Source organism: Centruroides sculpturatus, unplaced genomic scaffold (genome assembly GCF_000671375.1).
Source record: "Centruroides sculpturatus isolate CEXI.00-Female unplaced genomic scaffold, Cexi_2.0 scaffold60, whole genome shotgun sequence".
In the NCBI taxonomy this organism is placed as follows: Eukaryota; Metazoa; Arthropoda; class Arachnida; order Scorpiones; family Buthidae; genus Centruroides; species Centruroides sculpturatus.
The window spans coordinates 530,591-543,885 of record NW_019384349.1 but is presented as its reverse complement, the minus strand read 5'-3'; the positions used below and the strand labels follow the sequence as shown (position 1 = coordinate 543,885).

The 13,295-nt window shown below is 29.4% G+C and overlaps 1 protein-coding gene across 6 annotated transcripts in view; it reads left to right on the top strand.

Annotated features, from left to right (window-relative positions):
- The window catches only part of LOC111637123 (centaurin-gamma-1A-like), a 158,885-nt gene that overhangs the window by 125,475 nt on the left and 20,115 nt on the right, over positions 1 to 13,295 (top strand). For 5 of the 6 annotated variants that reach the window (XM_023382543.1, XM_023382550.1, XM_023382560.1 and 2 more), the window contains exon 12: positions 13,131 to 13,274. The exons of the other annotated variant lie outside the window; for it this stretch is intronic. In XM_023382543.1, the coding sequence (XP_023238311.1) occupies positions 13,131 to 13,274 (144 nt within the window). The remainder of the gene's footprint in view (positions 1 to 13,130; positions 13,275 to 13,295) is intronic. 6 annotated transcript variants of the gene reach the window in all.

Here is a 13,295-nt window from a genome sequence, read left to right as displayed (position 1 = left end):
TCCTACAAACAATGAGCAATTTATCATGACATTGTCACAATGCTGAGCTGCAATTTTTAATTTTTAAATTATCTGATGTGTGTAAAACAGTACTTAGACTTATCTTTATAAAGCCTACAAGACTGTTTTGAAATTTCAAAACATTATAAACAAATAATATTTTACTGCATTATAATATTTTTGTAATAAATGAGAGTACTTTTAAGTATTTCAAAAAAATCTATAGGTGACCTTGACTTATTTTTTTTTAAAATTCAGCACATTTTTAATCATATATCCATATCATATTTTTGTGTTTTTAAACATTTACTTTATAACAATTTTTAATCATATTTTTAATTTATTTAATTTAAAATATATGCTCTCTATCTCAAATTAGTACTGTAGTGTCTTGCCCCTGTGCATCATACTTTTCTGTTAGATGATTGACATGACTCCATTGCTATCAACCCTTTTCAAGGAAAAATTTTTGAATTGAAATAGTGTTACTTTCAGTTCACATTGGAAATTCATATATAGTTTATTGGGTCCTCCTACCCCAAAGTTTTCCATATCTGGTCTTGAATTTTATTTATCTAATACCATTCTCAAGATTAAGGAAAAAGAGACTGATGATAATGGGAATTTATAGGTCTATAATTTTTTCAAATTGCAGCCCAATAATAATGTACCCTTTTCTGAACTCCCAGCAATACAAGTACATTTGTAATCTTTTACAACTATTATTGAACTTTTTATAAATAATAAAACTGATCTTATGAAAGGGAATAAATGCTAGCAGTTTCAAATACAATCCAATAATAATAATAATAATAATCAAATTACTTTTTGGAAATCTGATTTACTATACTTTCAGCTCTTTTCAAATGTGAACATGTAACTACATAAACAACACACATGATATTATTTTATGTCAATGTAAACAAACTTACTGTTTATCTACTATTTTAATTTGTATAGTGTCCTCTATAGTTTGTTGGAATTGCCAATAATTTATTTAATGTTATGTTCAATTTCTTACCATTAATAACTAAAGCATTAAATAAAAAAATATGAATATTGTACTAGAATTTTATGAACAAATTAATGAAATTAAATATTATTAGTTCTAATGAACTGTAAAATATTGGATGAATCATTTTCATTTCAAACATGAAAGTAATAGGAGAAAAGAAGTAATTTTTATTAAATGAATGCTATCAGATTTCAGCCTATTTGTTTTTATTGTAAAAACTAGATTGTTAAAGAAATGAGTTTCCTTTTATGACAGACTAGCTGTTACCCATGACTTTGCCTGCGTGGATTTTGTAAGCAAACACCATTTATATTCAGTAGAAAGTTCAGACACGGTCACGGCGTATCTTGCCAACCACGCGACTGTGCTGCGCAGTTACCTATCTCGTTTATGTACACGTCTTGCCCCCTGCCACCAAAAATATAATGCTTACCTAGATGATATCTTTAAATTTATATGAGTGTTTAACGGAATAATATACAGCCTATGTCCACCCTGAAGGTCCATTCTAAATATTGGTGAAAGAATTTTTGAAATCGCATGAGTAGTTTTAAAGATTACCTTCTACATCCAAACTTGCAAACTTTACTTCTTTATAATATTAGTATAAATTTATCTGTATGCTAATAGGTAATTTGAATATTTTCATTTTTTTTCTCTATCAGAAAGTAAAAACAAAAGTGCACTCACCTCTGAACAAAGTGTTCATCACGTACTGTTTAACAAACAATTGAGTTTTGACAATGGGCAAACAAGTGAATATAATTAATTTCAAACTAGCTAAAAGTGCCACTAATACTCAGTGTATTATAACTAGTATAAGGTTTTACATGCATGTATTTGAATGATAATTGTTTTTATTACAGAAGTTGGTGATGCTAGATTGGCTACACTTTCATGTAACACTCAGCTGAAGAAGTTGATTGGGTTTATTAGGAAAGACTATCTTTTGTTATAAAAAAGGCCAAGGACCAAAATAAAAAAAAAATTTTATTTATTGGAACTTTAGATTGTATTTCATATGATAAATTATTTTACCTTGACATCTAGGTATATGATTTACACTCCATTTTCCACCTTGTCTACATTCAGCATCAATTTTTATTTCTCCATTGCTAAATTCTTGACCTTTGGGACAAGTATAACTAACTAATGCACCAAAAGTGGTATCACGACTAGATCCTTGAGCACCAATTCCAACTGAGAGATGGGGACAATCTACAAATATTTATATTTTAACAAAACTAGTGAAATTCTTCAATTTACTTTCACATTTTTAAACATATTAAAACTAATATAAAACCCTACATTTTTTTACTTGNTGTTATAAAAAAGGCCAAGGACCAAAATAAAAAAAAAATTTTATTTATTGGAACTTTAGATTGTATTTCATATGATAAATGCTTTCTTTTTAAATTATAAAAATAATTGACAGATTGGTTTTTTAGTTTTGGCAGTAATTATTAAAAAAAACCCTTCAAATGTTTATTTCCAATTTTCCAATATACATAGGCTTTCTTTTTCAACCTCTGATGGTCCATAAAACAAAGACAAGTGTAAATAACAAAATCAATTTATTACCAAAAGTTAGGTACAAACATGGTTAGTTGTCAACGTAATCACCATGAAGATAGACAAATACCTCAATCTTCATGGTGATTGTGTCAAAAAGTAACCATGTTTGTACCTAACTTTTTGTAATAAATTGATTTTGTTATTTACACTTGTCTTTGTTTTATGGACCATCAGAGGTTGAAAAAGAAACAGCCTTTGTACTTCTGTGTATCATGTATAATTCATATTTTAAGGTTTATAAAAATGTGATATGTAATTATATATAATTTTATATATATAAAATATATGTAGTATGTATGCAATTAAATCCCATTTATACATTTCTCAGTAGCATACTGTTTGTAATTACATGTTAAATACTTTCTGAATGGTACTTTTCTCCATTTATGTTACATAGGTTGTATAAAGAACTTTCAGACTGACAATATAGTGTATACGTATAATCTTTGTGATTGGCCTATCTCTTTGTTGTTGCTTTAAAGACTTCTAAAAGTTTTTTGAATGAGTCCTTTTTAAAGGAAGTATGTATCATTTTCACATTTTGTAGCTGAGCTTAAATGCCTGGCTCTAGCATACATTGTTAAAGTGGTTACTAGCTTGTTTTTCTCAATTGTACATCTGTCTGATTTGCTAGTTGGAGATCTGTTAGTGGATTTGATGTAGTGCAAAGTGCAACCCACTCTCTCATCTGCAATGGGGATATGATATATGTTTAAGGTTCTTGTGTTGTTTATACTAACTAACCTTTTCATTCTGCAGAAGCATGTAGCTAGATGGTCTGCATTCATAGCATAGAGATGAATTCATGTGGTTTGCTATGTCTTTTTAAATGTTTTCCAGCCTCTCGCTATACTCAACAACAATACAGTGGTATTCACCCGATATCTTGCTGCTGCCCATTTTGCATTTGTAGTAAATAGTTCTTGTGTTCTTTTGTGTATCTTTGTGTCAATTGCCTTATCTCACTGAGGATCCATGTTAAATTGTTATTTGCTCTTTGCATTTAAGTTAGACAAACTTGTTTAAGATATATTGGAGCAGTCTGTGAAATTTTTTACTAATGCTCTAAATGCTGCTAGTTTATATCCAAAGGGGTCATTGGAATGGAAAGTGATAAAATAGGGTTGATAATCTGGTTAAAGATAGAGGCTGAATCAATATTAACATATCTGAAATCAGATTATCAACCATATTTTATAACTGTCTGCTTCAATGACCCCTTTGGATATAAACTAGTAGCATTTAAAAGAAGTTATGTAGTGTTAATTTGTGCTGTGCCATACTTCTGTGGCCACTATATTTACTCTGAAAGCAATTGAAAACTAGTTTCACTTGTAAGTTTTTATACAACTACAGTAAGACCCCACTTAACATGGGGGATGCGTTCCTAGACGACAAAGCTCTAAACAAGGTTATTTTAACATAGAGTAAATAGGGATAGGGGAACACATGACTGAAAATAAAAAATTTTTACTTTAAGTTATTTTTATATTAATTTGTATAATAATATATGTTAAATAACACAAACATATGCACACAGAAATGTATAATAATATATTAATAGTTTATTTTTTGTGACAAAGAGCCTGATTTTTCTGAAATTCTTCGTTTTTTTTTTTTTTTCAATAAAGTCGTGAAGTTTCATTTGTCGCTTTTTTCTTTCCTTAAGCAAATGTTGGTTGCAGAAGATCACATCCAAACTGCCTCGTTTTGCTTTTGCACTCCTTTCAAAATCTAGATTTTGCTACAATTTGATCAAAGATTTATCATTACCAAACTTTTACTAAGGAAATCTGTAGAGAATTTTTCGAGTTCTTCGTTTTCAGAATCACTATTTTCCAGTTCTATATGGATACCTTGTTCTGCCAGTTCTTGAAGGGTGTGGTTTGTAAGGCTCTCACCAGATACCTGCTATAACTCTTCAATATCCTGTTCGTCTATATCTTTTAGTCCTGCTATATCAATTAGGTTGAGTTTGGTCAACCTAACGACACAGCAGTAGGCTCTTCTTGTTGAGAATTCTTGGGCACCCTCAGCCGTAACTTCTTCCACACTTTGTTCGTGCATTTATCAGTTAATTCTTGCCAAGTGAAGTCAATATTTCCTGACATCCGTGATGTTATATTTTTTCCAAAATTGCACCAAACAAATATACAGGGTGTCCACAAAGTCTGGGTACATAAGGATTAACACCATACTTTTAAAACAGAATAATTTTATTTGATTTAATATTAATAAATAACATCTTCAATATGATTTCCATTATTTTCAATACGTAATTTGATGCACCATAATTTGTGGACACCATTACCGGTCAGTGTGCTGAAATCGACAGCAATACAGACCTATTTAATCGAGTTCACCTGAATTTTTCAAGGCGAATTAAATTATGTATTGAAAATGATGGAAATCATATTGAAAATGTTATTTATTAATATTAGAATCAAATAAAATTATTTTGTTTTAAAAGTATGTGTTAATCCTTATGTACCCAGACTTTGTGGACACCCTGTAGATTTAAAGAAAGTACACCCTCTTGCCACCTTTTTCTGATTGGTTCGTGTTTGTAAATAATTGTACAGTAGACCCCCTATAACACGGATTCCTATATCACGACGAAAAAATTGCGACAGTATCCGTACAAACATGCTAAAAAATTCCTATAATTCGGTAAAATGCCATCGCCGACTCGTGTCGCGACAGGATTGCACAAACTGTTGAGTTTAAACGAGCAGCGGACCTACCAAAAACCATTTATTATTTAACGTCCATAAAAATTATATTTATATTAATGATGTCTCTAAAGTTCAGAGAATTTTTCGCAAAAAAAAATAATTTATCAGGAAGCACGCGAGTGCCATCCAGTGACAATCTCCGCGACAAAAACAAGCTTAAGCAACGGCATAGTCAAACTGTGCACACTCATTAAGTAATCCTACAATTTTTTGTTTATAGCATAGTTTATATGGATTATTCACAAAAAAGTATACGTATTTTTGAAATGTTGAGTCGAATTAGTCTAGAATCGATTAATTTTATGGAAGAAACCTTTTAAACAGCCGTAGTCCGTAAATTGCATACATGCCAGGCTGTGATTGGCTGGTCTCCTACAAGCTGGATTCATAAAAACTGGAATGTATCTACCGTGTTATAGGGGGGTTGACTGTATTATATACGAATCGATCAAATGCCATGATAATTTAAATCAGCAAAAATTTTGAACTTTTTTAAGGCTTCGAGCAGATGGTATTATATCGAATCAGCATTAAGTGGGGTCTTGCTGTAGTTTTTTTTCCTTGAAAAACACACAATTGGGGTTTTACTGTATAAATTTTTATAAAACAACTTTAGTGTGAAGCATTCTTTTAGTGAATAATGCTTCAAACTTAAGGTCTGTCTCTTCTGAACCAAATAATTTTTCTTAATTCAATAAATTATTAATGCAAAAAAGGGATTTAAAAAAGGGCTCATCAAAAATATACATTAGTGAAATGATGCAGTCTTTGTCGTCATCTAACTATATTGTCACTATAAAATTAAGACATGTAGTGAAAGTAATATTGTTGTACTGTACATAAATTCTACTAAATTCAAAACAATTATTGAAATATTAAATATTTGTAATGTTTTAAATCTTATGTTGTTAATAGTATACTAAATTATGGTAACAAATTCAGCTTTCATTAAGAATAATTTTGAAAAATGCAAAATACTAGAAACCAAAGCAAAATCACATATTGTAGATATATTTTTAAGAATTGAAAATAATTCAACCTGTATTTTGTTAAAAATNAAGTTCTCTATCGTATTAGTGTACTTTTATGTAATTCAGCTGTTGAAATGATTAATTACTTTTTAACGCAGTCTTTAATTAATAATAATAATCAATTACTAAAAATCCACGTGTGTAATAGACACGGAAGATTATTAAAGTCCCATACCTGTACAAAGTCATCATCCGCAACTTTAAAATCATCAAATTTAAGTGATAAAGGACCCAATGTCGGTAACCTTATACTATAAGTACATATTTGATTTGTGGGATAATTGACGACTCCGTAAGCTGGAGACGTTATATTACCCGCGGATGCTATCAATTCTACTTCGCAACCTGAAACAATGTAAAATTATATTTTCATATATTTATAAATTCATAGATTTTATATGATACTTTTTGAATATAGAATTGAATTCATTTCAGCTCTCTTATTAACAATCAATCGAGTTTATAAAGTTCTATACAAGATATTAGGCTATTATTAAAAAGTTATTTTAAAGCGAAACGTCGCATTTATGCTTGAAAAATTTCTTATTAGTTAAAATAACACTGCAATTATCTGATTCACTATAATTATGTATAGATTTTCTGATCATTTTAAGTTACAAAAATCGTGATTTTTTTAACATTATGATCATGAAATATAGTTAATTTGACGTGTGTTACGCTTGAGATGGAAAGAAAAATAGTAACGAGACAGTAGAGGAAAACATTCTTAAAATATCTTTTCAGTATGGAGTAAACATACCTGCACGAAACCGGATGTTATATCCCTTACGGCTGTCACCAAAACTAGCGTGAAAGTACAGGTAAATCCGGTTCCGGGTGGAAAGAAGGAAGCGAGGATTGTCCTCGGATCCTCCAGTCAACGTAGCAAGTAACGGATCGGATGGTGATGCTCCATCTCTCACAAGAAGATAATCCTTCTCCGCTTCTAAATCCATTTCTACTATCTTTTTTTTTTTTATCAATGAAAATTAGATATGGCATTATTATCTCTTTTAAATATCTTTCTAGTTTATATTTACCTCTAATGTTATAATCTTTCCTTGAGGAGCAGTTATTACGTATAGACATTCTAATCCTCCAGGATAAGGATTAGGATACATAGGTGATGTTAAAACTTGAGCAGAAGGTTGGGCGAAAAGTTCACCGCCACACCTTATCGGTTCTGTAAAAAAAGTTGTTGTTTACTTTCAACTAAGGCCAAGATGTTGTTGAATTTTTTTTTTTTTTTTTTTTTTTGTTTTGTCCCGCTAGATCTACCTGTTTTCCAACTTGCTCTGAAACCTTTCTTTTCGATAGAAGCATCCGACCTGAACTTGATTATCATCAGATTGGATGAAGTGGCGAAAGTTTTAGTGGATAAATCTTTAATACCGGATAATGTCATTAAAGATACACTGGATTCTTCGGTTCTCCCACCAGCTAGAATTTGTACTGTATCGAAATTTGTCTCTGTTTCGAATTCTGAGAACTGAAAATAATCATTTTCTTTTAAATCCGTCTTAAATAATAATTTTCCTTATTTTTTTAATTCTTACTTGTAAAACGATTCCTGAACCAATAGGTCCTTCTAAAGTCCATTTACAATTAGAATTCGGTTTATATTTATTTGGATAATTTGGAGATTGAACCGAATCTCCAGAACTTTGTAAGTAAAAATGGCATGATTCTAAAAAGATATAAAATTGAATTATTTATAAAATTAACTCTCTCAAATTTGAATTACTTAAAATATACCTGGACAATCTACTTCATCAGATAGATCTCCACAATCATCTTGAGCATCACACATCCAAGCACTATTAATGCATCGTCCATTACTACAATGAAACGATCCTAGAATATAAACAAAATATNCTTATGTTGTTAATAGTATACTAAATTATGGTAACAAATTCAGCTTTCATTAAGAATAATTTTGAAAAATGCAAAATACTAGAAACCAAAGCAAAATCACATATTGTAGATATATTTTTAAGAATTGAAAATAATTCAACCTGTATTTTGTTAAAAATAAAGGTTATAATACTTAATTTTTTCATTAAACATTATATTGTACAAAGATAATACAAGTCAGTATACAGTATGATCCAAAGATCAGTTAACTAAGATATTCTTCTGTGTTGAAACCATGTCGTTCTTTAAATTATATTTTGGGACACCATGAAGTGTTGATACTAGACACTGGACTTTTTCACATCCACTTTATTTTCTTATGTACTTTACAGTGTATAAACCAATTGTTACAAATGCCAATATGTATTTTGAGCTAGTGCCCTTCATCTGTTGGCCGATATAAGTTTTCTATAATGGCTTTAAATGTATTGTTGACGAACATAAAACTGACCACCACCATGTATCACTTTTATGTTCATCAACAATATATTTAAAGCCATTATAGAAAACTTATATCGGCCAACAGATGAGGGGCGCTAGCTCAAAATACAATTGGCATTTGTAACAATTGGTTTATACACTGTAAAATACATAAGAAAATAAAGTGGATGTGAAAAAGTCCAGTGTCTAGTATCAACACTTCATGGTGTCTCAAAATACTGTATTTACTCACATATAAGACAATCACACATATAGGGTGAGATGTGACTTTAATGATCAAAATAAGGAAAATTAGATATATTAATACAATTCTAATTTTATTTTGTTTAATCACAGATAAAATATTATCAAATGCACACACTGTCCTGCAAAAATTACTCTACATTTTAAACTTTAAGGAAAAATCTTGTAAAATTGACAACACAATTTGTTAATGTATAGTTGAACAATTGGAAACTTTTTTGCCAATTCTTAACAGTCTAATCCACTTATGAATTTCTCTGAATTATGATTTCCAAATAATCATCTGTTTTCACATGGGAATAGATTCCTGTGTGACTTTGGAATTTTGTTTGTTTGTTTTGTTAAGTTACGGCAACAAAACACTTAGGTGATATGCCTAGAGGGATGCCTTCCGGGAGGTCTTTTTAAGGTCTGGGTCATGTCTTTAACACCTGAATAGGTAGGTCTGGTCCCTGTTCAGGTGTTAGATGTGGAGAAAACCCAGAAAACTCCACATGGCCAGCCCATTCAGGCGAGGTGCAAACCCATGACCAAACTCCCAGTGTTCAGGGAACAGAACCACTTGGCCACTGGTGGGCTGATTTTGGAATTTCAATTCAGAATTCAATTCAAGAGCTTTGCTTTTTCTATTACTATTCATCTTTACTCCTGACAATACACAAGAATGATTCAAATGTTTTAAACATCAGAGGGCAAGCATCGGGTAAAAAATGCAAATACATAGTTGACAGAATTTATTGCAAAAATGCAAAGAACCTTTGCTCCTGTATATAGGACAACCTAGGTTTTTGAAGCAGTGAAAAATGAATAAAAAGCCTTGTCTTATATGCAAGTAAATATGGTATAACTAAGATATGTTTTTTGATAACAGTTAAAATTTATCAAAATAAGTTTTAAACAACTATGATAATGATTGTAATTCAATTATTTCATTGAAAGTATTTGAATCACAAGTAATATGCATTTGTTTCAAATAAATTTTTAATTATTTATAATGTTACAAATGGATTTATTAACTGACTTTTGGGCCACACTGTACATAATGATCAACATAAATTACTTCTATATATTACATATTCGTAAATGTTGGATTTTTGTTTTCTCAAATACATATTTAAGTACAGAAAATATTCTTTTACTAAAGAACTTTGAAATGAATCTGATTATGAATTATCCTTAATGATACTATTTAATTTTACAGAAAGAATGGAACATTTGATTGAATTCTTAAATTCACTGAATATTGTAATATATATTGTTTTTCATGTCTGGTCATCTTTTTATTACCTAATTTGTTCCTTTTTGACATTTGCTGCATGGTTTTTTACCTTTTTTTTTTATTTAAATATTTTTTATATCTTGGCATCACAAATCTTAATTTTTTTAAATTGAATATTTAAAAATATTTTTGACGTTAGAAGTTTTTAAATAATTTTATTTTTATTTTAAGCAATCATTTTGCTGTTTTCTCTTATTTATAAAAGTGAAAGTTGAATATATAATGGAAATTTATTTTGCCCTTTTTTTAACATTACCTATGAATCTTTAAAGTTTTTATTTTATGTTGTTTCTTATTTATATACATTTATTAGAAAATTTATTTATTTATATATAAGAAATTAGAAATTTTCAAATAACAACACACAATACATCAAGAATTGAAATAAAGACAAAAGAACAATTTGTTAGCATTAGGAAGGCATTTAATGCCAAACTTTCAGCATTACATTGTCTTCTTTAGGTGAGATAGAATGCACAGAACATGCACACAATTCAAAAATATTTTTAAACATATTTAAAGAGAATTTGGAAAAGATCATTTAAAATGTGGGATTAATACACAAAAACTTTTTAAACTTTTCAAATAGAATTACATTAAAGTGGAGTGGATTTATAAAATTGATTGTTTTTCTGTAAAAGTGTCTTGTAAATATTTAAGTTGAAAAAGAGATGAATATTTTTACATTACAACATTACTAAATAAAATTTTTTGGTAATTTATGAAATTATCTAAATTTAATAAATATGACTACAATTTTTCCCTCAAGCCTTGGCCCACCCTATTAGTATTAATTTTTTAAGACAAGGTACAGATACTGTTACTTTTTTGTATATTGGGGCAGTTACAAGAATGCTTTAGAATTTCTGAACATTTACTTGAAACTGGAACCTTCTTATGGAAAACACCACCTTCCACACATTTTTTAGCAACAATCTTTAATAAAACAAACATTTTCAGTCACTTTTACATGCTGGGTTTTAACTATTTTAAATCAAACTTTCTATTGAGCATTCCAAACTGGAATGTTCCAAAGTTTGTTTTGACATTTTTTGAAATTATAACTTTACAGTCAAACATTTGAAGTTCAAGATGACAACCGATGTAACAGACTAACACAGAACTGTCCAAGAGAGTTCTTAAGCACATATGTGATCTGTTTTGGTCAGACACCATCTGTTCTGTTCATGTTTAGTTAGAAATATTTTATTTATTTGGGACACTATTTATCTTGATATGCATAAGGTCAGTAATGCATGCAATTAGTCCATACTGGGATCTAGTAATACAGTAGAGTCTCAAATTCTGCTTAATGTGGATCGAAGGGTGGCTGAGTTTGTGAAAATGCCAGGTTATCAGGAATGGGGTTAAAAAAAAAATAAGTATGAGTGTTTCCTCAGAAAATACTGTACTGTACTCGTATGTATTGTTTACTTGAGAATACAACAGAGAATAAACTGCCCAAATACCTTTAAACAAAGGAAAAGTACATCAATATCATAAAGTACTCAGCAAATCACTATACATATACATATACTTAACACCTTATTCTTGCCGAGAAATATAATTTATTTGAAACAAACAAACGTTTTCAGCCTGATTCACAGGCCATCTTCAGGTTTAGAATACATTTGAATTAAAATTCCATTATTTCTCGGCAAGAATAAGGTGTTAAGTATATGTATATGGAAAAGTACATCCTTTATGAAGGCATAGAGCCTTTACTACATGAAAATGAAAATTAATGAATACACTGTGTACAGTAATTTACCTANGAAGGCATAGAGCCTTTACTACATGAAAATGAAAATTAATGAATACACTGTGTATAGTAATTTACCTAATAAGACAGACCTCAGAAGGCTTTGAGGCATAAAGCTGTCTATAATGAAAATTAATTAACTAAGGATTTTTTTGCCCTGCCAGGGTGTGGCTGAGTTATCCAGACTGCCGGGTTATCGAGTGCCGAGTTTTAGAGACTCTACTGTATAATTTTTTTTTAACTTCTAAATATTTTAAATTATTCTTTTTTAAATTGTTTTTGAATGTTAAAGGTGGTTTTCAAACTTCATGGGTGTGTTAAATGAATCCTATCTCTCCTGACAACTTTAATGCAATGTTGAAAGTACTTGGGAGTCTTGTTTGATATTAATTTTTTTCTAATATCAACAGTTTTTTCTCTTTTCTATTAGAAATAATTTTGCTCCACACAATTCTAATTGTTAAAAAGTTTTGTAATTTTTTTTCTCTCTGTTTATATTATATTTGAACATGTTACGATACTGATATTTTCTTACATGATGATTTGTAAATTTTTTTATATAAACAGGCCAGAAGAGTATTATATATATATATATATATACACACACAACTTACACAAGAGGACCTTAAATATCTCCAGCAACAATCTTTCTTGCATTCTAACATGGAATGTCTGTAAGACCTGATGCAGATCTTATTTACAGTTTGAAAATGTCCATATTCTTTCTTATATTAAAGTTTGTGTTGGAGATATTTAAGGTTCTCTTGTGTGTTTATATTGTATAAAAAAATTACTTTTACTGAAAACAGAAGTTATAGTTATTATGGTTTTGAATATTGAGCTTTTAGAATACAACTTTGATATATCCGAATTAAGATTTAGTTTATGTGCATGATTGTTTTTAATAATAAATTTTTAGCATACCATTTAAAAAAAATTTAATTCCATAAATTATATTTAATATAAACATGTTTAAAAATAAAATGCAAAATATTTTAAAATAAAAATAGTTTGTAATTCATTTCTATAAATAATATACAGTTATTCTTCATCTTCATTTTATTAGGAACAAATTCATCAAAATTTAATATTCTTTGAAAAGAAATTTTTGAAATATATTTCTCTAAATTTTTAGGTGTATTAAATGGAAATGATACTCATTTAATACCTGCTGTTCCGAGTACTAATCCTCTCCTAAGCAAACTGGACACGCCAAATATCAAAAAACGTCATCGCCGCATGAAAAGTACTGGTGCCAAAAATCTTGAAATGATGGATGGTAATTGAAAATATTCTTTAA